General features: G+C 42.1%; 2 protein-coding genes across 2 annotated transcripts in view; one reads left to right on the top strand and one right to left on the bottom strand.

The window, feature by feature from the left end:
* The window catches only part of KDM6A (lysine demethylase 6A), a 794,872-nt gene that overhangs the window by 7,747 nt on the left and 759,246 nt on the right, over positions 1-27,879 (top strand). The gene's annotated exons all lie outside the window — the stretch shown is intronic.
* EFHC2 (EF-hand domain containing 2) overlaps positions 25,811-27,879 on the bottom strand; it is a 149,965-nt gene continuing 147,896 nt past the window's right edge. Inside the window, exon 15 of the mRNA XM_082247559.1 lies at positions 25,811-26,014. Within this exon, the coding sequence (XP_082103685.1) occupies positions 25,919-26,014 (96 nt within the window). The 3' untranslated portion in view covers positions 25,811-25,918. The remainder of the gene's footprint in view (positions 26,015-27,879) is intronic.

Genomic DNA, 27,879 nt, shown 5'->3' on the forward strand with positions numbered 1-27,879 from the left:
AGGGACCCTGGGTGGCTGGAGGAGGAGAAGGAGAGGGCCCCTGGGTGGCTGGAGGAGAAGAAGCAGAGAGCCTATGGGTGGCTGGAGGAGAAGAAGGTGAGGGCCCCTGAGTCGCTGGAGGAGAAGGATAGGGCCCCTGGGTGGCTGGAGGAAAAGGAGAGGGGCCCCTGGGTGGCTGGGGGAGAAGGAGAGGGCCCCTGGGTGGCTGGGGGAGAAGGAAAGGACCCCTGGGTGGCTGGGGGAGGAGAAGAGGTCCCCCCGTGATGCCAGAGTCAGTTGCCAGGGAAGAGAGTGGAGCTGAGCCAGTCCTGCATATCTGACATCAAAGCCAAACATGGTGGAGCTGGAGCCCTTTGCCCTACACAATGACAGCACCCGAGGTGGAAGGTGAGGGGTAGCAGGGCTGTGACATTATATAGCATATGGACTCTGTACATTATTGGTAGTTTTGGTTGGAGTTGTCCTTTAGATGTTTAACTCTGTTGTTCCCCTCCCCCACCCCAGCTATGAGGGACTGAGGAATGACAGCCCACTATGCTGGGGACTTATAGTGCCCTAGAATGTGGAGGACTGAGGAATCCTCAGTCCCTCACAGAGGGCACAAGTTCCAGAATAGCAGGCTGCCATGCCTTAGTCCCAACAGAGGGCACTACAAGTCTTAGCATAGCAGGCAGTGGTTCCTCAGTCCCCTACAGAGAGCAGTACAAGTCCAAGCATAGCAGGCTTCCATTCCTCAGGGAGGAATGGCAGTTGCACTATACTGGAATTTACAGTGCCCCTCTGTGGGGACTCAGGTATGGCAGCCTTTTGCAGTGGGACTTGTCGTGCCCTAGACTGTGGCAGACTGAGGAAGGGAAGTGTATGGGGGTCTCTGGAAACTCTGATGCAAGGGGGAGCTTTGGTGACCACAGAGATCCCTTTTACACCAGAGTCCCCAGCTTTCCCCCTCAAATCAGAGTTTCCAGAACTCCAGCATCCCCTCTTAAATTGGGGTTCCCAGAGCTCCCCTTTCTTCAGAGTCTTCAAAGTTCCCTCTTACAGTGTAAGGGGGAAACTCTGGAGACTCTGATGTAAAGGGGGCTCTATGAAATTTGATTTAAGAGGGGGACTCTAATGTAAAGAGGAATTCTGTGGACTGATGTAAGGAGGAGATGCTGGGGGGAATCTGATTTAAAGGAGAAATCTTATGTAAGAGGGGACACTGAACTCTGATGTAAGGAGGGACTCAGGGAATCATGACCTATAGGGAAATGCTGGGGACTGTGATGTAAGAGCAGACATATATATATATATATATATATATATATATATATATATATATATATATATATATATATATATATATATATATATATATATATACATACTTACATACATACCCGATGTTTAATGATCTTTGATTAAAGAAGAATTGGTTAGAGAAAATTCTAGAAACTGTGAATTCATAGTACAAAGGTTAAGGCTCTTAATATATGCAATTTATACAGTTAATTTTTATTGCTTGAATTATTTTTCCCATTTTGGGCGTGAGTGGGGCCTCATGTCCAAGTTTTGCCTTAGGCCTCACAAAGCCTAGAGCCGCCTCTGTTTCTCATTTCCTGCCAGATTTTATTTATAAGTACCAGTGTTGGACTAAATTGGGAATAGACAACAATTCCTGATTCCAACTGAGCCAGAAGATTATAACGAGAACAGTGAATTAAAAGCAGGGCCTGTATAGGGTCTTCCCCATTCATCACTCCCCAACCAGCAAAATGTTGAAATTAGGAAGCAATAAAGTATAATCTTGGCTGAAACACCGCCAACCCCCCCCCCCCCTATCTTGGCACACGGAGGTGTTGAGTTTAATCCTGGGGCTTTTTCCTTTCCATAATATCATTTTTATAATGTAGTAGTAATCAAGTTTTGCTCCTCTACTTGCTTACTTCTCCCACAGGAGTAGCTCTGAGACAAATCAATGGAGCCTATATCTTGCTTTAGCTTGGCCCTCAGTGCTTCCCATAATTAGGAGAGAGACGTGGCTGCTTGCCTCAACTATTTATTTGCTAGCCTTCTACTCAGGGCACCCAACTGCTTGCAAGGACAGGGCTGGCATTAACTCAATGTACTCCAGTTTATATTGGCATTCTACCAACGGGAACTTCCATTGGTTCTGGACCTAAGAAATTCCACTAGCTCTGGAGCCATCTAGTGGGCACACAGGGGAATAATATTAGGCACATCTGTGCCCTTACGTTACACACCCATATTTATCAACTGTCCTGGATTTGCTGAGACACTTCCACTGTATGGAATTGATCCAGGAATGAACTGTAGGGTTTGCATATGAATGAGCCATTTATTTTCATTCAAAAAGGGCTGCAGCACATTTATATGCAAATCCTATAGTTAATTCACACTATCCACCCACACTGTGCATCCACGCTATCCACAATGTTTGCCAATACTGTGCACCCAAATTATCAGTCTAGTTTCCCCTTTAATCCAGCTTCATAAACCACCCTGTATTTTGCTATCTCTCCCCTGCAGCATGTTTTCTTATTGGTTAAATGTACAGGTATTCCAGGAATGAAATACTTCAGTAAGGAGTTTGCTTTATGAAAGCTGTACCTAAACTTTAAGAGGTGGCAGTATACAAATGTTAGATGAATTATGACTTCATTACATAGATAACCCATGGTAGCTTTTGTGCATAATTTTAGCGACAGAAATTCTATTTTACAATAACAGCTAATAAATGTTTATATGAGCAAATACTGTACTTTCTTGTATTAAAAGACTCTACAAATAGACTCCAAAGAAAGAGATATAATTTTGCCCCTTCACAAATCATTATAAAAATTTAATCTGGAATATGCAGTTCAGCTTGGCAAATGGTTCACAAAAAAAGATATTGGAGAAATAGGGAAAGTGCAGTTAAGGGCAGCCAAACTGATACGAGGCACGAAGGAGCTCAGCTATGAGGAAACATCAGTTGAACTGAATTAATTTACACTTGAGAAAAGGTGATTAAGGGAAATATGATCACTGTGTATAAATACAAAGAGTTATTTACTTTCAGGTCATTACAGAAGACAAGGGGGCACTTTTTATGCCTGGAGGAAAAGAAATGTATTCTTCACATACAGAAAGGCTTCTTCACAGTAAGAGCTGTAAACATGTGGAATAGATCCCCTCAAGAACCAGTTCTCACTAGCACAATAGACTGGGGGATCAGGAAATAATTTTTTTACCCTGCTGAAGCAAATTGGAATATGCTTTATTGGGGTTTTTTGCCCTCCCCTGGATCAACTTAGGTATATTTTCTGTTGGTTGGACTAAATGGACTTTTTTCAACCTAACTACAGTGGGTACGGAAAGTATTCAGACCCCCTTAAATTTTTAACTCTTTGTTATATTGCAGCCATTTGCTAAAATCATTTAAGTTCATTCTTCTTTCTCATGAATGTACACATAGCACCCCATACTGACAGAAAAACACAGAATTGTTGACATTGTTGCAGATTTATTAAAAAAGAAAAACTGAAATATCACATATAACAAAGAGTGAAATATTTAAGGGGGTCTGAATACTTTCCGTACCCACTGTATGTAATTATGATATGTAAGGAGTTTGTGAATGTTCAACATGTTTTCCTATTTAAAAGTGGATAAACACTATATTACACAATGTATTGGAACGCCTGTCTTTACACACATGAACTGTAATGGCTTCCCGGGTCTTATTCCGTAGGGTTCAATATTGAGTTGGCCCACCCTTTGCAACTATAACAGCTTCCACTCTTTAGGGAAGGCTGTCTACAAGGTTTAGGAGTGTGTCTATGGGAATATTTGACCATTCTTCCAGAAGCACATTTCTGAGGTCAGGCACTGATGTTGGACAAGAAGTCCTGGCTTGCAGTCTCCACTCTAATTCATCCCAAAGGTGGTCTATTGGGTTGAGGTCAGGACTTCATGCACGCCAGTCAAGTTCCTCCACCCCAAACGTACTCATCCGTGTCTTTTTGGATCTTGCTTTGTGCACTGGTCCAAATCATTTGGTAGAGTGAGTATTATGGTGTGGGGTTGTTTTTCAGGGGTTGGGCTTAGCCCCTTAGTTCCAGGGAAGGAAAATTTTAAGGCATCAGCACACAAAGACATTTTGGACAATATCATGCTCCCAACTTTGTGGGAACAGTTTGGGGATGGCCCATTCCTTTTGGATGAGCAAGTACGGGGTGAAGGAACTTGACTGGCCTGACCTCAACCCGATAGAATATCTTTGGGATGAATTAGAGTGGGGACTGCGAGCCAGTCCTTCTCATCAAACATCAGTGCCTGACCTCACAAATGTGCTTCTGGAAGAATGTTCAAACATTCCTATAGACACACTCCTAAACCTTGTGGACAGCCTTCTCTGGAGAGTTGAAGCTGTTATAGCTGCACGGGGTGGGCCAACTCAATATTGAACGCTACAGACTAGGATGCCTCCAAATGTTTGGAGGTTTGGGCAATTGAACACATATCAGACAGGACCTTGACAGAAAACCAGAGATATTCTCTATTATGTAGAAGGGAAACTTTTTGGATCTTTGAGCTAAATACTTTGTCACCAAACGGCTTGAATGAAGAGCTGGAGACACATACGTTAGTTAAATGATCCAAATACAGTATATGGTTTTCTGTGGAAGTAAGTGTTTAGTTATCAGGCTGCAGAGTGTTTTGTGATTTATTGAAGTTGTTGGTTTTTTAACCCCCCTCCTCGTTCCAATTTTTGGTAACAATCAACCAGCTGTTGTAATAATTTATTTTTATTTCATTGTTTATTGTATAAGTTTTTCCTTAGTGAACTTTTATTGTAAAAATACATTGCCTAAGATTTTTGCAATAAGGATGCAATAACAGTAAGGGTTAATTACTAAGGATGGAGATGGGAGCAGGCAATGCTAAGGAGATTACCATGTTCACATTCCCTACTGCCCTCTACCTCTATTTCTGGGTTCCTCCCCTGTCCTTTCAATTTCTTTTTAAATAGTATTCCTTCCACTCACAGTCACATGATTGACAAGGCCCTATCGAGTGAAATTCGTCTTGTGACGGCCTTACAGACACTGTTGTGGAATCACCCTCCTCCACATCATACAGCTCCGAGCCACGGCACCACCCGTGACGTCATCTCCTGGTGACGGCTGCCAAGCGGATATGCTTCCTGGATCTCCATCCCTCTCTGCTCTCAGCTGGATGACACTGGCATTGCCATGAAGCCAAGCTGCTCTCACCTATGGTCGGGCTGCCTATGACACCACGAGTTACCCAATTACAGGCTCTGTGCAAGTCTTCAGCAAGTAGCAAGGCGGCAGGCTACAGTTCGTCAACCTCAGGATTGTCAGCTACATCTTGAATAGAGGCATGTAGACTGTCCAGTGGCTGGTGTTGTTGTATGAGTGGAAAAGCGGCGATTCGAGTAATCTGCCAATTTATCCACAAGTAACAAGTTTTTGGAATTTTTCTTTTTTTTATCACTTTTTGTGATTTTTATGGAATAAACTGTCTTTTATTTTTAAGTAAGCTGGTCTTGATTACATGACGGATCATGTGATGTTTTATGTTTTAAGCTACAAGTGCAGCAATATGTCCTAAAGCGCTGTCTCTGAGAGAACTCTTTCAAGTTTTTTGCTGTTTTCATTCCCAAGGATACTCTGTGCCTGCTATGGACTATTGGCCTTATACTGGTAACTAACTGTGACAAGATACACACAAAATTCTGCTAGCGCCGTATTGATATTGGTTATTGAAGCACAAAGGAAGTTTAACCACACTCCAGCATATAAAGGATAAAAAGTTTCTCTTTATTTCTCATATAAATCTATGATGATAAAACCAAAAATAGACAAGCCACAAGATAAGTTGACGCGTTTCACAAACAAAATTCGCTTAATCATAACTAGCAATGATTTAGCCTTCTTTTACAATTTTAAGATTGATTTTATGACATTGTAATGTGAGTTTTATTTTATATTAAAATAGACCCTACTCCCTATTATTTTCTTTATAAAGGATTTATGCTAGTCACATATGCATAAAGTAGGTGAAGAGTTTTCTGTTTTTGTGTGACTGTATACCTGCGTAACATATGAATACCATATTTAACACTGGCAAAAAAGGGGATTTTAGAGATAAAGTTTACAACAAGGTGTAGTTATTCATGAACCGGTTGCTTTGACATCATAAACATAGATCTGCTAGGAGAAGAAACAGCACTATTCTGGGAAAGAAAGGGCAGATGAGATCTCAGATAAAGAGATTCCATGAAAGTTGGGGATTGATATGTGTTAAATGATATATTTTAATAGATCTATGTGCGCTTTTTGTTGTTATCAAAGTATCAGTCTATCTTTTGTACTAAAACAGCTTGTGCCTTGTTAGTTCTTGCCAAATAGCCTTCCTAATAATGATGGCCAAATTCCGTAAAGTTCAAATAATGGGGTTCGGACTGATGGATTTCCATTTAGGTATGGTACCAATTACCAGAATAATCATATAAATATTTACTTTATGTATGTACAGATATTATACTTGGCTGCAATCCTGTTTGTGTTTGCCAAGATGTCATGTACCCTTGGGTCACTTTATTGAATATTAGAGAAAGGGAAGGTTGTAGAAGAAATGTATGATTTCAATAAACAAACTTATTACTCATGTGTGCACTTATTCATTGTATTCTATGTTTTTATGCTAAAAGAACATTTTACATATATTAAATCATTTTCATGATCTGGTTTATGCAATGCCCTGTACAGGCGGACATTGAAATTGGGGCACTTGGCAGCCAATTCTTGCCCCTGGTAAGAGTCCCTCCAAACATGAAGAGTAAATCTTTCTTAAATTTACATAATATAACTGGATACTAACATTTATATGTAAAGTTGATCCAGGGAATATCAGATTGACTCTCGGGGGATCAGGAAGGAATTTTTTTCGCCTGCTGGAGCAAATTGGATCATGCTTTGCTGGGATTTTTCGCCTTCCTCGGGATCAACTGTGCATATAGGATGTATGTATATGGGATTGTATGATTTTTTTTCTCTTTTATTGGTTGAACTAGATGGACTTGTGTCTTTTTTCAACCTGACTACGTAACTAGCGTACTGAGTCAATTTATGCCTTATTCCTAGTAAAACACATACTTCCCTTTAACACTTTTATCTAAATGCCTTTCTTATGATTTTTAAGAGCTGTCACAAGCAGTGATTTGCAATGCAATGCCCTAGGTGCAGGTAGATTTTAGCACAACAAAGAGACCTTTTGGCATAGAGAGTTTCAGAACCCAAAAGGGTAATTGTGAATTTTTGGGGATAAAGATCAGATTTAAGGAGGTGGGTTAGGGGTTGTGCCAAGGCATGGTTAATGTTAATGGATAAAAGGGGTCAAAGTGCTTTAACCACCCCAATACCAGAAACTTTCATCCCCTTCCAGCCTAGGCCATTTTTACATTTTCAGCGCTGTCACACTTTGAATGACAAGTAAACAGGGAGTGAGTTTACTCATTTAATGTACATACAGCGGTCATGTGAATTATGTCATATGTGATATGCAGAGTTTCAAGAATTTGTCTGGTGGGCCTCATTTTATATTGAATAAAATATAGAATTTTGGATTTTATTACACTATTGGAAGAATTTTTTCTTAACATATCATGAGCTTATTATCACATGGAAAGCAGAGTTCAGAAGGAGAGGTGTGTGTTGAGGACAGAGATGCAAAAATGCTCTGGATGCTGTTCTAAAGCATTTTTGCCTATCTAAAATATGAGAGACAATATGATCTGGTGAGTTACACTGGATTGGAGTGATTGGTAGTAGTCACTAAAGGCACCATTGGTCATATGTGTTTAAAGTGGAAAATAAAGTCAGGAGTGGATTTTGTGTTTTTATAAATTGACTTCAAAGTTCCTTGGTACTGAATGCACCGGACTCTTATGCTTTGTTTAAAAACATTTTTTTACCTGAGCACAGTGGACTTTATTTTATATATATATTTTTTATTTATTTGTTTATATGGTTTTCACAGCGCTGCTAGTGATTTAATCACTATATTGTTCAATTACATTACGATATAAATTATACATCTCATTTCCTGACTACCTATCACATTTTCTGAGGCTCTGGAGCCCCAAGGACAGTAGAAACATTTACTAAATAACCATATTTTGGAAAGTAAACATCCCAAGGTATTTTCTAAGAGGCATGATTAGTCTTTTGAAGACTTCATTTTTTTGCCACAAGTTTTTGGGAAAATGCAGAACGAACATGAAAATTATTATTTTTTTTACACAAAGTTGTCAGTTTAATTAGATATTTCTCACATACTGCATGAGCATACTTAGAATTACAACCCAAAACACATTCTGCTACTCCTTCTAAGTATGATGATACCACATGTTTGAGACTTTTTCAGTGACTGATTTTAATGACTAATTATGTACTTAACATTGTATCTTGTGTATCACACAAATCAAACAATTGTATCAAAACCAATGTACTGTAATGGTCACCTCTATGCAAGTGAGCCGGGAATATAGCTTAGTGTAGTGTCAGTTACAACAAACCCTGTTCCTCTAGGCCAAGCAAGCCTAGCCTATTGGTATGTGGCTGCTCCCCAGGAATTTCATGTTCACTGGCTAGGAAGTACAGGAGGCTAAAAAAATGGAAGTTCCTGTGGTTCCAGGAGTCAGTCCAGGCACAGGCAGAGACATGGTCAGCATACAAGCAAAGGAGCGGTCCAGGCAACAGGCAGAAATGTGGTAAAAAACAGGCAAATCAGGAAACACTGATTCTAGATACACTGGTCTGGCCACACTGTGGCTGGTGTAGAGGTGATGGGAGAACTGTGACTGGTTGCACTGGTAGGGCTCGTTCATACATGAGGTTTTGGGGGAAACCTTGTGGTTGAGCTGTGGTTTTACCACCCCTCAACCGCTACCCCCTTTAGCTGTAGAGGCAGCAGGTGGGGGCTAACATGTGATGCTTTGCTTTGCAGCTGTGGAAGGCATTATACCACCTGTATACCTGCCGATTGAACCCATTTAAGTGAATGGGGTTGCTTGTTCAGGTTCTAGAGGGTTAAAACAGGTGGTGGGGGGGATGCCTCCTTACTGCCTGTCAAATGCTCTCTTAAGAGCAATCTGAACATGGATGGCTTCTCAGAGAGCATTGCACATGTTAACAAGTTCTTTTGGTGACACAATGACTGCTATGTAGCATGGTGGTGATCACAGACACTGCAACTGAGGTTGTGGTGATGAGGGACAATATGACTGGTAGAGCAGTGATCAGGGACACTGGGACTAGTGTGACAGTTATCAGAGACACGGTAACTGGTGTGGTAGTGATAAGGGACAATATGACTGGTATAGCGGTGATCAGGGACATTGGGGCTAGTGTGTAATGGTGATAAGAGAGACTGTAACTGGTGTGGTAGTGATAAGGGACAATATGACTGGTATAGCGGTGATCAGGGACTAGTGTGACAGTGATCAGAGACACGGTAACTGGTGTGGTAGTGATAAGGGACAATATGACTGGTATAGCGGTGATCAGGGACTAGTGTGACGGTGATCAGAGACACGGTAACTGGTGTGGTAGTTATCAGAGGCGTAACTAGAACCTTCAGGGCCCCGGTGCAAAAAACCATGAAGGGACCCCCGGACCCCTACCCGGGGCCCTTCCCTTCAAGCCTGGGGCTCTTCCCACTGATCTTTTGACCCTTTACTCTCGTTGCGGGGCCCTTTATTATGGTCCCGCAGCGGGACCCTTTCACAAGTCCTGCAAAGACAGCAGAACACAAGTGAACTGGATGGGAGGAGTGGTGGGGGCACCATACAGAAGAACCAATCTCCTCCATTTTCCTCCTGCAGCTACAGGTGGAAAAAAGAGGACAGTGATTTCTCTACATGCTGCCCCCGCCGCCCCTCCTATCCAGGTGTACAGGGGAGCCGAGTAGGCCCCCTGGAGCATGGGGCCCGGTTGCAATTGCACCCCCTGCAACCCCTGTAGTTACGCCCCTGGTAGTTATAAGGGACAATATGACTGGTATAGCGATGATCAGGGACATTGGGGCTAGTGTGACGGTGATAAGAGAGACTGTAACTGGTGTGGTAGTGATAAGGGACAATATGACTGGTATAGCGGTGATCAGGGACTAGTGTGACGGTGATCAGAGACATGGTAACTGGTGTGGTAGTGATAAGGGACAATATGACTGGTATAGCGGTGATCAGGGACATTGGGGCTAGTGTGAGGGTGATAAGAGAGACTGTAACTGGTGTGGTAGTGATAAGAGACAATATGACTGGTATAGCGGTGATCAGGGACTAGTGTGACGGTGATCAGAGACACGGTAACTGGTGTGGTAGTGATAAGGGACAATATGACTATATGACTGGTATAGCGGTGATCAGGGACTAGTGTGATGGTGATCAGAGACACTGTAACTGGTGTGGTAGTGATCAGGGACAATATGACTGGTGTGGCGGTGATCAGGGACACTGCGACTGTCTCCAATCTTGGTGCTTGGACCCTCCACAGATACCTGGTACATGCACTTAAGCACTAAAGTTATAACAGAAATTTTTAACACCAATAACTTTACAAGCCTACATAAATATATCCCAGATGTGTCATGGTATACAACAATAATTTTCTTAAACAAAATCTTTCTTCTATTACAAAAATGTAGTCCTTGAGCTCCAGCCAAGTGATAGTCCCTCAAGGTCTACCTGATAAATGTATCCTGGTAGAATGATGCCATTAAACTGCTGCAGGCAGGGGAAAGCATTTCCTAAGCCTCCTTTCCCTAGTGAACAGGGGACTACATTAATGTAACTTTCTGGCAATCCACAGGGTGAGAGGAAGCAGAAGGGGGCTGATTTGTTTTGTGTGAGCTTGCCAATATTGTGACAGTTCTGGAAGCTTTACATCACTTTTTCAGGGCAAATATGAATACATATAATTAATTGATCTATAGCAACCTGCCACCCACGGTTTTGTTTCTCAGTTTCCAGAAACGAAACAATTACAATGACGTGGAAATTGACTGAAAAGTATATATAAACTGGCTCTGGGGTTGTTTTGATTGATTTCCATCACAATAGTAATCACTTGGTTGGCAAGGGGGCGACTAAATCCATGGGTGACAGGTTCCTGTAGACTGTTGCGACTCCAAGGGATCTTTTTTAACCACTTAAGCCCCGGAAGATTTTACCCCCTTCCTGACCAGGACCTATTTTGCGATTCGGCACTGCGTGACTTTAACGGACAATTGCAAGGTCTTGCAATGCTGTACCCAAATTAAATTGATGTCCTTTTTTTCCCACAAACAGAGCTTTCTTTTGGTGGTATTCGATCACCTGTGCGATTTTTTGATCATGCGCTATAAACAAAAAAAGAGCGTCAATTTTGCAAAAATAACAATATTTTTCACATTTTTTTATATGAAATTCCCCCCAAAAAATGTAAAAATCAAATTTTTTTTACATTGTCGGCCAATTTGTTTTATGCTACATATGTTTGGTAAAAAAAATTGCAAAAAGCGTATTTTGATTGGTTTGCGCAAAAGTTATCGCATTTACTAACAAAGGGAAAGATTTTTGTAATTTTTGTTGTTTTTTTTAACGCGTAATGGCGGCGATCTGCAATTTTTTTTGCGGTACTGCGACATTGCGGTGGACAGATCGGACCCTTGACTGACATTTTTGACACTTTTGGGGTTACCAGTGACATTTCTACAGTAATCAGTGCTATACATATGCACTGTTACTGTAAAATTACACTGGCAGTAAAGGGGTTAACTTTTTTTGAGAGGGAGGGGTTATGTGTGTCCCTAGGGGCGTGATTCTAACTGTGATTGGCTGTGGCTTGAGGTGGAGGAACAGTGATCAACGGTCCTACATAGTAGAACCGTATGATCACTATTCCTACACAGGGGAGAATGACAGACGGCTTGCTTACATCAGCCGCCTGCCTTTCTCCCTCTGCACCGACGATCGCCGAATGACCGGCGGACATCGGGTCCGCCGGTCACACGCGCGGGGGGCCCGTGACCGCGCGGGAGCGCGCCTCCGGGGGCGCGCGCTCGCTCCCTAGACCCTCACAGGCTAGCGACATAGTACTACGTCGTTCTGCCTGTGAGGGGCTGAAGTAAATAGTCATGCGGCAGTCGGCACGTGGTTAAAAATTTTAAAGCATTTGAAAAATATTCATATTTGTCAAAGAATTTGAAAACATTGGCAAGTGCATAACCAGTTTTCCAGAGATTTTTTAGAAATGATTTGCAAGCAATGTCTAAAACACTTGTTATTGCGTGGATGCCTCCATAAAGTGATCCATTTATAGTAGCCTCATCATAGATTGTCTGGAGTGATTAGAACTCTTAGAAAATGAATGGTTGTGTCTTTCTTGATTCCTTTTCATAGCAGCCCCTAAACCTGGATACTTTAAAAAAAAAAGATGCTGCTATAAAGAGAAAAGCCAGGTCTCTCCTAAAACCGCGGACAAATAAAACATTGTGTCACATCTCTTCTGCTTATTGCACTTGTTGGCACTGATGGTAAAACTGAGTAAAGGCAGAACTTTACAGATGCCAATATTATAGTTTGTGGAACAATAAGATCTATCTATGATCATAACACTGGGTTATAGATGTCAGTGAACAAACAGGGCTGGGAAACACAATGAATGATATTGATGTGGTAAACATAGAATAAATCTGTCAGGAACATTATTTCTGCAACTATAAGCATCAGAGCTGCAGGGGAGTAGGCAAGAAAATAAAGAAGAGCATATGCTGATCTGTCCCTGACATTGTTATGGATCTTTCAGCAGCATATTACCAATGTAGTTCTTGATTTATTTTTTTTCTACAATTTATTGTGTTTATGTATATCAAAGCAGAATTCTATGCAGAAGAAAAAAAAATATGGAAGTAACATAAAATGTATTTTTTAAATGCAACTAGTTTGGACATCTAAAATTGTCTTGATGTCACTCTCCTGCTAAGTAAGCCCTGTAACAATAAAGCCCCGTACACACGTACCGATCGTCGGCGAACGATCGGCCGTCTTTTGTCCCCGGGCTGTCGGTGTCTGTTGAAAAGTGCAAAGACAGCACAAGAATTTTGTCCGCCGACTACAGCCGACTGCAGAAGTAATGTCATGTAATGGTTAACTTTCCCTGTGTTTTTTCTTTTCTGAGCATGCCCAGTCTTGCAAATCTGCGGTCTGTCGGCCGAATTCTGTACTGACTGGCAAACAATCGGCCGCTCTGGTGTCGGCATACAAAAATTTTAATGCTTGCATGACAGATTCTTGTCGGCAGAATGTGCGCTGACAGCTGTCGGAGGCATCATACTAACAAGCCTACAATCGGCAGATCGGTCGTCAGCCGAAGCTTTTCGGCCGACGATCGGTACGTGTGTACGGGCCTTAACCCTCTGACATTGAGAGGAAGAATAGTATTTTTAGGGAATCTGCTGCATACAGGAGATAAGAGTAATGTCCTCGTCAGTCTGTTGCTCCTCCTTCATTGACCAATCATAGACTGGGGATGCAAAGGTGACCAAGCTGTTTTTTTTCCAAATGCAGTAAAGAAAATTAAAGTCACCAACCTGGCTTTTCTGTCTGATAGGGCTATGTAAATCTCAAGATAAAATGACAAATCTCTCACAGGTAAAAAGGTACTATAAAAATATTTTAATTGCATATCTAAATTCAGTTTGGACCAATGTATGAATTTGCATGTTCCATACCTGGCTGATCCCCATTGAAGCTGGAAATCATTGTAGAAGGCACTGCTACTACAATGATTGCCATAACTTCTGGGTTCCGTACCAAGCATCTGCCTACTGTTGGACAGTAGTGTGCCATGTCAGGTGGTGTGAGGTATTTAAGTCTAATGAAAAGCCTGAAAGCATCACCCTTACCATCTTAAATACAATTTTTTCACAGCGCTGCACTATTTTTTGCTTTATAGGTTAGGTATTGCACATGCATACTTTCATTGGTCCAAGCTGGACCAAAGCAACTATGCGAAATAGTCCATATCTAAACTTCAGCTTTAACTGATCCATATAGTGCAATTCGCCATTGGTCACTAAAATAGCCCCTCCTATAAAATGTCACATTGATGGTTCATTGCCTCCTATTTTGGATTTACATTTTAAGAATAGGGGAAAAGGAACAGAAGAGACAGTCAAAATTGACAAACAGCACAGCACACTGTCAGAACATTACATTGATGTAGGGATTACAGATACAAAAACTGGATAATGCCTATACATATTTGTTACTGGTTTCAAGACAATCCAATATATCGGAGGTCTCCAAACTGTCTAAAGAAAGAGCCAGTTTCCTGTCCTTCATGCTTTAGGGGGTCAGACTCTGGCCAGTGGAAGTAGAAAATGTCCCAGTGCCAATGGAAGTAAACAATGTGCCATTTTTGGTTTTAATAGGAGGAATAGTGACCCACTGTATCAGTCGGAGGAATAGTGCTGTCATGTGCCTTGTGGCAGAGCCTGGGATGTAGATGGAGGCCTCTCGTACAGCCCCGGCTCTGAGACCACTGATGTTGCGACAGTTGCTGCGAGAGCGCAGCAAGTTATGAGTGCCTGTAAAATGTCCATCAGCCACGGCAGTAGGTAGCAGGTACATCACAAGAGATGGGTCAGATCGCTGAAACAGCATATGGCAGCAAAGACAGCAGACCTCGGATTGGGCAGACAGAAGTTGCTTAACAGGCAGCTGGCAGGTAGCAGGTGCAGGACCAGCATTGACCAAGGAGCATGCAGAGCAGGACGGGTGGATAGCTGGATGCATGGTCAAACCAGCCAGGTCAGATATAGGCATAAATGGCAGGCAGAGAATGGTCAGAAGTCAGCAACGTAGAATCAGGCAGATGAGCAGAAGGAAGAGCACATCCAGAGACAGGCCAAGGGTAGGTAGAGTTCAAGCGAGGAAAGGGCAAGCCAGTCCATTAACAGAAGTTAACACAGTAACAGATACAGGAACACAGGTAATCGCTGTAGATCAGACAACACTGGCTAATAGAACATACGCAGTTTAAAAGTCCCATTGGCACCAACAGTAGCTGCGGGTGCATGAGCGTTCTTGCATGGACATATGCAATCGTGAACAGTTATACACAGGCAAGCGGCAACCGAACATCTATGCCTGCGTACCCATGTACATCATGAGGCTTCATCTGTACTATGGCTAGTGCCTTTCTGACAAGTGCCCCATCATCATTGGTCAGTGGATGGAATGGTGCCCCATTATTGGTGTCAGTGGATGGAATGGTGCCCCATCATTGGTGTCAATGAATGGAATGGTGCCCCCATCATTGGTGTCAGTGAATGCAGTGTTCAGTGGATGGAATAGTGCATCCTTTTTTATGTCAATGGATGGAATTGTACCCCAAAGGGCAGGATAAAGACAAGCAAAGGGCCACAACCACGTGTCGCAGTTTGTAGTCCACTGCATTACATTATGCATAAAATTGTTTTTGCCTGCAACAACCAAACGTACTCACCCTTTCATTCTTCTTTATTGCACAAGAGACATTGAAGTGTTTGGATCCTGTGACAAAAAAGGGATATTTTGCGAGATGCCTACTGGCCATGGACGTAAGCAATATTTATAGTATGATATCTTCATAACCGAAGAGAAAGGATGGCCTATTTTCTTGCTGGAAACAGGACCAGTGCTGAAAAACTGGCCATTGATCCCAAATCTCTGTACAAATCATATTGTCGGGCAGTAAGTAAAATGTGCATCGCCGAAGGAAATGAATTGCCCCTCTATAAATTCTACCCAACATGTTTATTATTGTAAGCATACAATAATTAGAGGAATAGCCTTTGCAAAAATCTGGCATTGCTTCTAGACTATACAGTCTGCCTTCAAGTACCATTTGCATTAGCAAATCAGGTGCTGTGACATGTAATATGTTTATTTGCAAGTGGCTTATCTTTAACCATCTTTATTTTTACTAGTGTTGTCTAGAAAGAATGTCAGATGGGACATATTTGTGTGAGTGCAGCTTAACCTTTGACTGATCCCATGGTTAGGACACTAATAGCCAACGTTTTCATTCTCCCTGTCACCTCACTTAATAGGCAGCTTTTTCTGAGAAAACATACATATTTGATTCCCATCAGAACAGGCATTCTTATATAGTAAAACAGCTGGTCATTTTCTACACCACTTGGCATGCACAGGTTGCCAAATGAAGGACTGTCACATTCAAATATTTTTGAAAGACTTGACTTTGACTTGTTTTCGAGAAGCAAGGCTTTGGCTTATGAAAAAAAATAAAACAAGGGTTCTTTTTCTACATATCATGAAAACACACACACGTCAACTAGGCAAATTTCACTTTTTCTCTGTATATAAAAGTGTGTAATATAAAAGAGTAATAAGATAGGAGTAATACGATCATTTCTGATTGGTTGCTGCCTCTTGCATATTTTTCATATCAGATAAGATTATTCTTACACTTTTACATTCCCACTGTCACCTTACTTTATAGGCAGATTTTACTTTACTTACACATTTGATTTCCATCTAAACAGGCTTTCCCATGTATTTTAAAGTTATTTACTATGTGCTCATGATATGTGCACACATGCATATAGGCTGCAGTGAAAATGGGTCAAATTTAAGAAAAGGTGTGGTTTGCTATTGACTGCATGCTTCAACATCTGAACCTACATTAGCGATTGTATACACTGAGTTTCCATGGATAAATGCCCATACTTATGTTGTGTTTGTTGCTCCAGTAGCACGATTTATGAATATTTCTTTATCTGCTGCTTTGTTTTTGTGCATGCACATTTTATTGCTTAGTGAGCTGGTATTTTTGTATTTTATTTATGTAGCGCCACCCCCCCAGGAGCCGCTTGATAAGTTTAGGTTCTATGTTCTGCCTCTCAACACCAAGAACAGTCTAAGTCCCTCTGGCACACTTGGTAAACAAATATTATTGCAGGCACAATGGTAAAAAGTCACCAATTTGTAGCATGTAAAAAAACATTTTAAAAAAGTACTTTACTGAAGGACTTTGGAGAAAACAAGACAGTAATAACTTGAAATAGGTAGTTATCAATAGTAAACTCTGATACTAGGCAACAGGGCACAAAGGAATATGCAAAGTAATTAAACACAGTCTAACCAGCCCACAGGCTCTAAGATGACCTCTGTGCTCAGGTATGAAAGGGAGTAATGGGCCATACACACTATAAGATTTTCTGAAGACTTTTTCCTTTAGACTTACCAAAACCATATAATATGAGGTCAAACCTAAACACTTTCAATTTGTATGCAATCTGGCAGGCCCTTGCACTACATAGAAAAGGTAAATCTGAAGGAAAAAGTCTTCAGAAAATCTTATAGTGTGTATGGCCCTTAAGAATGACTTCTCATATGTCAATCTACTGCCTTAAAGTCCTGAGATCATAAATGTACAGTGCAATACACAATAATCTGCAATGTTAAACTTTACACTTTTGAAGTGAGAGTTCCTCCTTAACGTGTACAAGTATTTTACACTTTAGTCCTTAGCGTTGTAGCAGAAGAAATGTGGGAGTCCTTTTAGTGAAGGTATCTTCAGCTAGCTCAACAATGGCCCAAAGAGATCTCTATGCAATAAGAACCAGTAACAGGGGATAGCTGGTGTAAAGTGTCTCATGCTTAGGTTCTGATGAAAAGATGAGGTAAAGGTGTCTGCATGCAGTGTCTCATTTAGTGCAATCCTGACGACACCAAGGCCTAGAGGAAAAGATGTCTTGGAAAAGGCTGTTGAAGGATCCACTGATGATGGATGCCCACCCGGCGACCTGAATGTTTGGCAACACAGCAAGGTCTGTACGGACACCCACACAGCCGATGGGGTGTTTGTGGTGGTGGTCCGGCATCCTAGGCTGAAGCTGACTTGTGGATGGGATCACCACTGTGGCTTAGCAACCATCCCTCTATCCACAAACAAGGTTGTCTGGACCTCGCCCCTGCCATTTGGTCTCCCCCTCTCCCTGGGCTCTTCTTGGTCTCCTCTAATCTGCTCACACCCCCTCCTCCTCTCCTTACCCATCGGCATCCTCAGGGCTGCAGTCCACTATCTTTCCCCAGGAGTGGGGCTACTCATCTTTGGGACTACATGTCCCATGACCCTCCACTCCTCAGCTCTCCCTGATTGGTCCCCTGCTGCAACCAATCAGCATGGGATCAGAGTGGGTGGCTGTCTGATCTGCCCCACCCTCCTGTTACAATGCAAGGAGGAGAAGGAGGGGGGAGAAAACCCCCACAACTGCTGCAGTCTCTCTGTGTGTCCTGTGGCAGCGGCGCCTGGCGGGGAGAAAATCTGCACCTGCTACGTTTTTTTTTTTTTTTTTATTGATAAAATGTTGACAAGCATAGGCCTTCATGCAGGCGTCTCCAAACTACGGCCCGCAAGCCACATCTGGCTTTCATCTTCCCTGCAACTAGGAGTAGTAGCATATCCACAGACTCAGTGCACAGACTGAGGATTCAGATAAAGCCCCGTACACACGTACTGATCGTCGGCCGAACGATCGGCCGTCTTTTGTCCAGGGCTGTCGTGTCTGTTGAAAACTGCAAAAGACTGCACACGAATTTTGTCGGCCAACCACAGCCGACTGCAGAAGTGATGTCATGTGATGGTTAACTTTCCTTGTCTTTTTTCTTTTCTGAGCATGCCCAGTCTTGCTAATCTGCTGTCTGTCGGCCGAAATCTGTACTGACTGGCGAACAATCGGCCGTTCTGGTGATGGACAACAAAAATTTTGTCTGACAGATTCTGTTCGGCCGAAAATGCGCTGTCGGAAGCATCATACTAACAAGCCTACAATCGGCCTTTAGTTGGTTCAAGCTTCTGATCGGGATAATGTATGGAGGAACTCTGATAGTGACCCTAATGTAAGGGGATATCTGATATAATAGGTGGGCTTCTGTTGTAAAAGGGAAACTCTGATGTGAAATGGGGGCTTTGATGTCATGGGGAAGCTTCTGGTGTGAAGGGGGGACTTCTGATTTGATGTGGGGCTTTTGATGTGATGAATGGGTTTCTGATAGAAAGCTATTTCTTGGGGCATATGTATTCATTTAAATTTTATTCATTTATTTACAAAACTGATTTGTTTTTCAGCCCACGAATATTTGGTAAATTTTTTAAATATATAATATGACCTCCATACTGAGAAGTTTGCAGACTCCTGCCTTAGTGTAACAGAAGGAACAAAAACAGGTTTATGTAGATGTAAATGCATTTGCATCTAGTAACACACCCTACGCATTGAGCATTAGTGTCCCATCAGCTAAATAAGTTCAGGGTTTACATAAAGCAAATTAGGAACACACCTTACTATATGCATTAAAGTGTTACTAAACCCAGTAATGTAAAAAATGTTCATCAGCCCCCCCCCGAACTGCCCACAGCGTAATAAATAATATTTTTACATTAAAATACTGCAGCTTTATACCTTTTTAGACGATCTGTATACCACAGTCACGTGATACTCTGCAGGGCCCACCTGAGTCCAGAGTGTTCATGTAGGAGGAGATTTCACTACCTCTTGAAATCCTGTATAGCCTGTGTCCTCCTGCTTTTATGGGAGGCGGATCATCCACCAATCAAGTTGTGACATCCCACCCAGTGTGTTCTTTATTAGTTAATGGGCATGGAGGAGGAGGGAGGGACTGGGCTGTCATTTATGATCTGTATACACATCCAAATGTGTGATGTTAATACCATGTGACCTAAATAGCTCAGCTAAAACCAGGAAGCTTTCTCTCCAGCAATAGAGACCAAACCGAGCATGTGCAGCTGAACTACATTTACTGTGGCTTATCTGGACGGACTTGCTCAGAGTGAATGTGCAGGAGGTGGAGGATCTGTGCATACAGGATCACACAGCCTTTTTACACAATGCAGAGGATTAATCCCTTAAGTTACACAGTGAGTATAACAAGCCTACTATTCTGCATCTACAGACAGATTTTATTGTTGTGGGTTTAGTAAAACTTTAAATATTAGTGTGCAATCAGCTAAACAGATTCAGGGTTTACATTCATTGTGTGCACATACATTGGTGCCCAATAACTTAAAGCAGTGTTCCAGCCTCCCCTCTCCCCCTTCAAAAATTAAAAGTCAGCAGCTACACATACTGTAGCTGCTGACTTTTAATATTAGGACACTTACCTGTGCCGGAATCCAGCGATGTCGGCACCGCAGCTGATGTTTCCATCGGCTGTCGGGTTCTGCCGCCGCCATTGCCGGTGAGGGAACCCGGCAGTAAAGCCGTGCGGCTTCATAGGCGGGTCCCTAGTGTGCATGCCATTCGGATTGGCTCGGCAGCGGGGTAAAGAGGAGGAGGCCAAACTTCCGAGGGACAGCGCTGCAGCGCCCCCTCTCCCAAAGGTGGGGAAGGGTACCGGTCAAAAACAGGTACCCATTCCCCCCTCCCCCCGGAAAGGTGCCAAATGTGGCACAGGAGGGGGGGAGGAAGCAAACGAGCGGAAGTTCCTCTTTTAGGTGGAACTCCGCTTTGATATCAGTTATGAAGTAAAACGCTTTTTAGAAAAAAATTATTTAACAGTTTATAACTTCATATTCATTAACCATGATGTCTTGTGTTCACCTTGGTGACCTCAGATGCTCAGCCTTCAATCTGGGGACCACCAATACATCAAGTACTAAAGGATAGCCCTATCTTTTGACAATAAAAGTGGAGCTAAAGCATTCCCTTGATTATACTGACATTTTATTTTGCCTAAATGTCAGCATTTTCCATATAACTATACGTAAATCCTACTAATCAGGCGAGTCACAGCTCCAAATTCGTGAACGGAATGGGAGAGGTCACCTTTGGTTAATCTTTAAATAGCAGTAAGATTCAGCAAAGCATGGAAAATTTGGAGGTGTTGGAGAAAAGAAAAGTGAATGAAGATAAGATCAGGGCTGTATATATGCTAGATAAATGAGCAATAAAAGCAAGGGAAACATGAAGCAATCTTTATAATTTTCCCAATGTTGCTGATTTGGCACGATTTCAGAGCTACCATACTGTTATAAAACAGAACCTTTACTTCACAGATGTGTTTCATCAACTTGAGACAAATTTTATACAAAAAGAAATCTCCCTGTGTTTCTGTTCTGAAGAAAGGACAAAATAAAATCCTTGAAGCAAGAACAGTGCAAGACACTGTGGTATTTTTTAAGGAACATTTTAAGGACAAGTGAGTGTGTGTGTGTGACTCACATAAACTCACCTAATGTATAACTAAAAGCAAAAGTTTTTGATTGATTAGAACACCAGTCAGTTTTTATTGCTGCCTGTGTCCCCATTAAGGAGATTCATCCTGTTTACCATTATCATTAAAAGTGAAAGTAAAAGAAAACCCCAAACTTTGGGTTGTCCCCAGAAAAATAATGAAGGGAAAATCTTCCAATGGAGACACTAGTTTCGGTAATCTGTGAGTCCCCAAGGAATTCTCTGAATTTTCAGACATTTCCTCTCACTTCCTGTTTGGCTATGGGACAGGAAGTGAAAGTAAATCTCCGCAATGGGACACAGATGGCGGAAAAACATTTGATAGGAGTTATAACCCTTCCTTGCTCTATCCCAAATGATAAAAAAAAGTTTTGCCTGTAGTTCTACTTAAAATAATATGAGAGTCAGTCAAATAAAAAATTCTTCCTTTATTTGGGTCCCCCGATGTCAGCATCTACAGTATCTAATGTCCATGGGCAACACCCCCCCCCCTTTTACAATACAGAAATATGTGTGATCTATAATGTAATTTCAGTAAACATATATAGATGTATCCCCTTGTGAAAAAGATATCGATTTCTTTTTTAATGCCATAAATTATGCTTATGTGCCTTTAAAAATTGTGTGATCATGTTATGAGGCTCAATGTTGGAACCAATTTGGTTGAGTACAACAGACATTTTATTACAATTTTCAAAATGATAAAGTGATTGAAAAGTCTTGTTTTTTTTTCTATTTAAATAAAAAATATGTTATACTTACCTCCTCTGTGCAATGGTTTTGCACAGGGAAGCCTGGATCCTCCACTTCTCAGGTCCCTGGCTGGAGCTCCTGACCCCTCCCTCCTGTTGAGTGCCCCAAAAGCATGCAGTTTGCTATGGGGGCACCCAAGCCAAGCTGCAGCTCCCTGTATCCATTCAGACATGGAGCTGCTATTCGACCCGTCCCTTCTCTCTCCTGATTGGCTGATTTTTATTCACAGCAGCGGGAGCCAATGGCACCGCTGCTGTGTCTCAGCCAATTAGGAGAGAGAGGCTGAGGCACTCTTGGACTTCGCTGGAAAGAGAGGGGGCTCAGGTGAGTATTAAGGGGGCTGAGGAGGGCTGTTGCACACATAGAATGAATTAAGATAAAGGAAAAAAACCTATTGCCTTTACAATCCATTTATGACATATGAAGTCTCAAGAAAATGTTTTGTGAATTTCTCAACTTCAAAAATAGTAAAGAGAACATTGCTATAATGCACTATTTGGAGTTTATAGTAGAACTGTAGGCAAAAAACTTTTTTTCTTTTTTTTCTTTTGGATAGAGTAAGGGAGGGTTATAACCCCTGTAAGATTGTTTGTTCACTACCTGTGTCCCATTGCAGAGATTTCCCCTCACTTCCTGTCCCATAGCGAAACAGGAAGTGAGAGGAAATCCCTGCAAATTAAGGGAATTCCTTGGGGACCCCCAGGTCACAAGAACTAGTTTCCCCATTGGAAGATATCTCCATTATTACCTTTCTGCAGACAACCTATAATTTCAGATTTTCTTTCGCTCTCACTTTCGATGATAATGGTAAACAGGACAAATAGAGAGGGTGAATCTCCTTAACAGGGGCATAGACAGCAATAAAAACGGAATAGTGTTCTAATACCTCTCTACTCCGTCCAAAACTAAAAAAAAAGTTTTGCCTTTAGTTATACTTTAATTTAATTTACATGTTTAAAATGTGACAAGAAACACAAGGGGGAAGAGGTTCAAATATTGTACAAAAATCACCTTGGCCTTTTTTGCAGTACGAATATTCTTTAAATCTGAGCACATTTGGAACCATATGCACATTCTCTATCATTAGTGCTAATACTGTAGATATGTCAGTCAATATTGATATGGGCTTCCCAACAAAGATCTACTGGCACTGGTTCATAAAAAAACAGAGCAATTAAAATTAAAATAAAGGGGATGCAGCTGCAATCCAGTTGGATTCATCACTAATTTTTTAAAAATATACCGATAAGGTAACTGCTCTGCTTTTGCCACAGTTTTCTTCGCTCTAGTTTTTAGCAAATTTTCTAAATGCACATGCTTTCAGAAGCCCTGCGGAACACATGAAAATTGTGAAGTGCTACCCGTGCAGGAGCCACTTGATAACCTGGGTTCTCTGTTCTGTGCCTCGACTTCAAGAACACCCTCAGCCCCTCTGACACACCTGGTTGAATGAAAGTTACTGCAAGCATTTTTAGGACCACGAGTACAGTAACCTTTAACTTGTGAATTAGCAGCTGGAAATAGACTCAAATAAAAATAACAAAAATTTTATACTTATCTCCTCTCTGCAGTGGTTTTGCACAGAGCAGCCTGGATCCTCCTCTTCTAGGGTCCCTCGTCTGTGCTCCTGGTCCCTTCCTCTTGTTGAGTTCCCCCACAGCAAGCAGCTTGCTATGAGGGCACCAGAACCGAGCCGCAGCTTCTTTTACCAATTCATACTTGGAGTGACGGTTTGGCCCCGCCCCCCTCTCTCTCCTCATTGGCTAACTGATATGTTTGACAGGTAGGTTCAGACACAGCCTGCTAGACAGTGTAATCACTATGCCAAGGTAACTTAGAATAGAGTTCTGGACCACTAGACTGGAATTAACACATAAATCAGCAAATTGAGCAATAAACAGGCCATGTAAGCATTAACTGTAATGTGAATAGGAATAATGACTATTCTAGAGTGCACTCTAGAAAAATAGCTAGGATATGGTGCAATGTCCTCTGAGAGGTATCTCTTAGCATAAGCAATAGGTAAATGTCTCTGTGTAGCAGCTGTAAAGGGGCAGTCTTTAGTCCAAACTGCTCAACCGGCTAGCGTTGGGGCCCAGTTGTACTATCTGTGCATATGAGAACAGTCCCAGTCACACCAGGTAGTGAATAAGGCAACTAGATAGCTGTGTAGTCAGTTCCTAAAGCCCTCAGTCACTTTTTCTAGGAGGAAATAGTAAATCTCCACAGCAGCAGCTCACTAGTCTCAGCAACATTGCAACTCACCAATCACAGCGATATTGCAGCATCCAGTCTCACACAGAAATTTGTCCACTCTCTGCTCTGCTCCCTGATGACTCTATCTGCACTCAGCACTCCTGATCCTGCTCAGGCTGCCGATTTGCAGCAGTAGTGGGCACACTGGACATTGATGTGGACTCCAATCTCCTTCTCGGCAAGAGAATGCTGTGTCCTGTACAGCTTGAAAAAATGCAGCTCTTTCCCCTCCTCCTGGCAATCTTCCCCAGGGAAATACAGTTCAAAAGATCTTGATTACAGTAGAATCTCTCTCCTCTGGACTACAGTTCCTACATTGCAGCGCTGTTTGATTCAGTCTATTGAACCCTTTCTGCTCAGCAGCTCACTCTTCTGGATTTAGCTGTTAAAGTGGAGCATCACCCAAATGGGGAAACTCCTCTTGTTTGCCTCCTCCCCCCCTCCACTGCCACATTTGGCACCTTTCTGGGGGGTGGGGGGAGGGGAAGCAGGTACCTGGTTTTGATAGGTACCCGCTCCTACTTCCATCTGACTTCGCTGCAGCCCCCCCCCTCCTTCCCTCACCACCGGGCCATTTAAAAAGTGCAGCACGCTTTGTGCACGTGCAGTAGGGAAGCAGCTGTGAAGCCGTGAGGCTTCAATGCCGATTTCCCTTAGCCCTGGTCGTGGCCACGCCCCTTGGCCCCCCTTATACTTACCTGAGCCCCCTCTCTATCCAGCGATGTCCATGAGTGCCCCAGCCTTCCGGGAGTTTCTCTGCTGATTGGCTGAGAGACAGCAGCGGCAGCATTGGCTCCCGCTGCTGTCAATCAAATTTAGTTAGCCAATCAGGAGAGGGGTGGGGCCAAACGGCAGCTCTGTGTCTGAATGGATCCCCAGAGCTGCAGCTCAGCTCAGGTGCCCCCAAAGTAAGCTGCTTGCTGTGGGGGCACTCAACAGGAGAGAGGGGCCAGGAGCTCCAGACAGGGACCCGAGAAGAAGAGGATTAAGGCTGCTCTGTGCAAACCCAACTGCACAGAGGAGGCAAGTATTATATGTTTGTTATTTTAATAGAAAAAAAAACTAGATTTTACAATCACATTAATACTACTTTAGAAAACTACAGCTAGATAGATGTGAGACAAAAAACAGGAAATAACTCCACAACCTATGATGTCAATTCAGTTAGAGTCTTAATCAAAGACCTGACTACAAATGGGAGAAATTCTATGGGGTTTCAAATACATTCCAATAACATCTATCACATTCTAAAAACAGTATGCAACAGACTGTTTTCTTCTTAGAGGACACAATCAAAATGAAGGTCAGCATCAGTACATCTGTTGTAAAGATAAAAAGAAAGTGACTGCTCAATAATGACAAAGCCTGAATACTTATGCATGTTTAATTTGCTCCATTGTAAATGAAAAAATATATATATGAAAAAACTATCTTCATATCTTCTATGATCATATATTTACTCCATAAATACCAGTACGCATATAGTTATCATTCTACATTGCTTTTATTGTTATATAGGACCAAACAGAAATGCATAATGAAAATTGGGTGTGCATGTGCACATAAAGGTGTTATGAACTTGACAACTGTTATTTCAGTTCTGCAGCCCAATCCATTCTTCAAGAAGGAGCAGGTAGTTCACGTTCATTACAACACTGCCTGTAGCTTGTCCACTCCACTCAACGTCAAACTGAAAAGAGAATAAAATTATTAGACCATAAGCAGAATCTATAGTATATCATATTTCTTTAAGGCAAAATCACAAACATTCCTGACCCACAAAGAAACACACTGCACTTTAGTAAACGCCATGCCTAAAGGGCCATACACACTATCAGATTATCTGAAGACTTTTTCCTTCAGATTTACCTTTTCTATGTAGTGCAAGGGCCTGCCGGATTGCATACAAATTGAAAGTGTTTAGGTTTGACCTCATATTATATGGTTTTGGTAAGTCTACAGACAAAAGTCTTCAGATAATCTGATAGTGTGTATGGCCCATAACCTAAATCTACATCAGGATACATACCTAAACAAAGTGATCCAGTGCCCCACATCCTTGTCTTCACTCAAAAGTATCTAACCACTTGAAGACCATGCCTTTTTCTGAAATGTGTTGCTTACAAGTTAAAATCAGAATTGTTTGCTAGAAAATTACTTACTGTAGAACCCCCAAACATTATATATAGATAGCATGTCATATATATGTCATGCTTTAAAATTGCGCTCACTCGTGGAATGGTAACAAACTACGGTACTTAAAAATCTCCATGGGGGCACTTTAAAAAATGTTACCGGTTAACTGTTTAGAGTTATAGAGGAGGTCTTGCACTGGAATTATTTATCTCATTCTAATGAGTGCAGCGATATCTCACATGTGTGTTTGAGCACTGTTCACATTTGCAGACGCTACTTATGTATGCGTTTGCTTCTGCGCACGAGCACGGAGGGGTGGGGCTCTTTTCATTTTTTTCTTTTTTTTCTTTTTACACTGTCCCTTTACATTTTTTTTATCACTTTTATTGCTGTCACAAGGGAAACTTCCCTTGTGGCAGTAATAGGCAGTGACAGGTACTCTTTATGGGAGGACTCTGCACTTAAAAGATTGGCTTTTTTACATATTTTTAGATTTTTGAAAACTGGCGCCATTGGCTCCCGGGTAAACTGGAAGTGATGTCATAATGTCACTTCCCATGTAACAACTTCCTAAACCTGATCAAAGCTGATTCTGGCTTTGTTCACATCTCCGGCTAACCGGTGGACATGACGGCTGGTCGTTTTGGTTTCCTGGTGGGATGGGGAAGCCCAGGTGGAAGGTGGCGGAAGGGGGGGGGGTCCCTCACAGTGCTTGTAATTATAGACGAGCACAGCTGCTTAGCCGCATCAGTTGTTATTGCAAGAGAGCCGACAATCAGCTCTAAAAAATGGTACCGCAGTACCACTTGAAGCCAATGACATACAGGTACGTAATTTGACGGCACAATGCATCTAAACTTATCCACCCTATTCAAAATAAGTTTGGCTGGAGTTGGGTTCCAACCTCAGATACATTTATACATGATGATGATATAATTATACATACCGATTAGCACAAAAAGAACACACAGGGGGCGCAAACACCTAGCGCTTTACCCAAGGTTTATTGGAGGAAACCAAACAGCCAAATAAATATTCACAAACAACAGATGTTTGTGCATGGCATTCCCTGATGGTCAATCAACGTGGCAACGGATGACCGATGTCAGCAGGCAGGCTTGACCTTGTCTGATGCTATGACACCCCACCCTATTGGGGGTGAAACAATAGGTTGCCTAGTGGGTATATATTCAAGAGGAAGGGAATGCATCCCCGAAATATGCCAGCCTGCCGACATGCCCTATTGCTTGGTCATCAGTTGCCACTTTGACTGACCATCAGGGAATCTCATGCGCATTTCATCTGTTTGTGAGTATTTTTTTTGCTGTTTGGTTTCCTTCAATAAACCTTGGGTAACGCACTAGGCATTTGCGCCCCCCCCGTGTGTAATTTTTGCAGCTGTGAGTTGGACTCTTCTGT

This window comes from Pelophylax lessonae (genome assembly GCF_965119305.1).
Source record: "Pelophylax lessonae genome assembly, chromosome: 2".
NCBI lineage: Eukaryota > Metazoa > Chordata > Amphibia > Anura > Ranidae > Pelophylax > Pelophylax lessonae.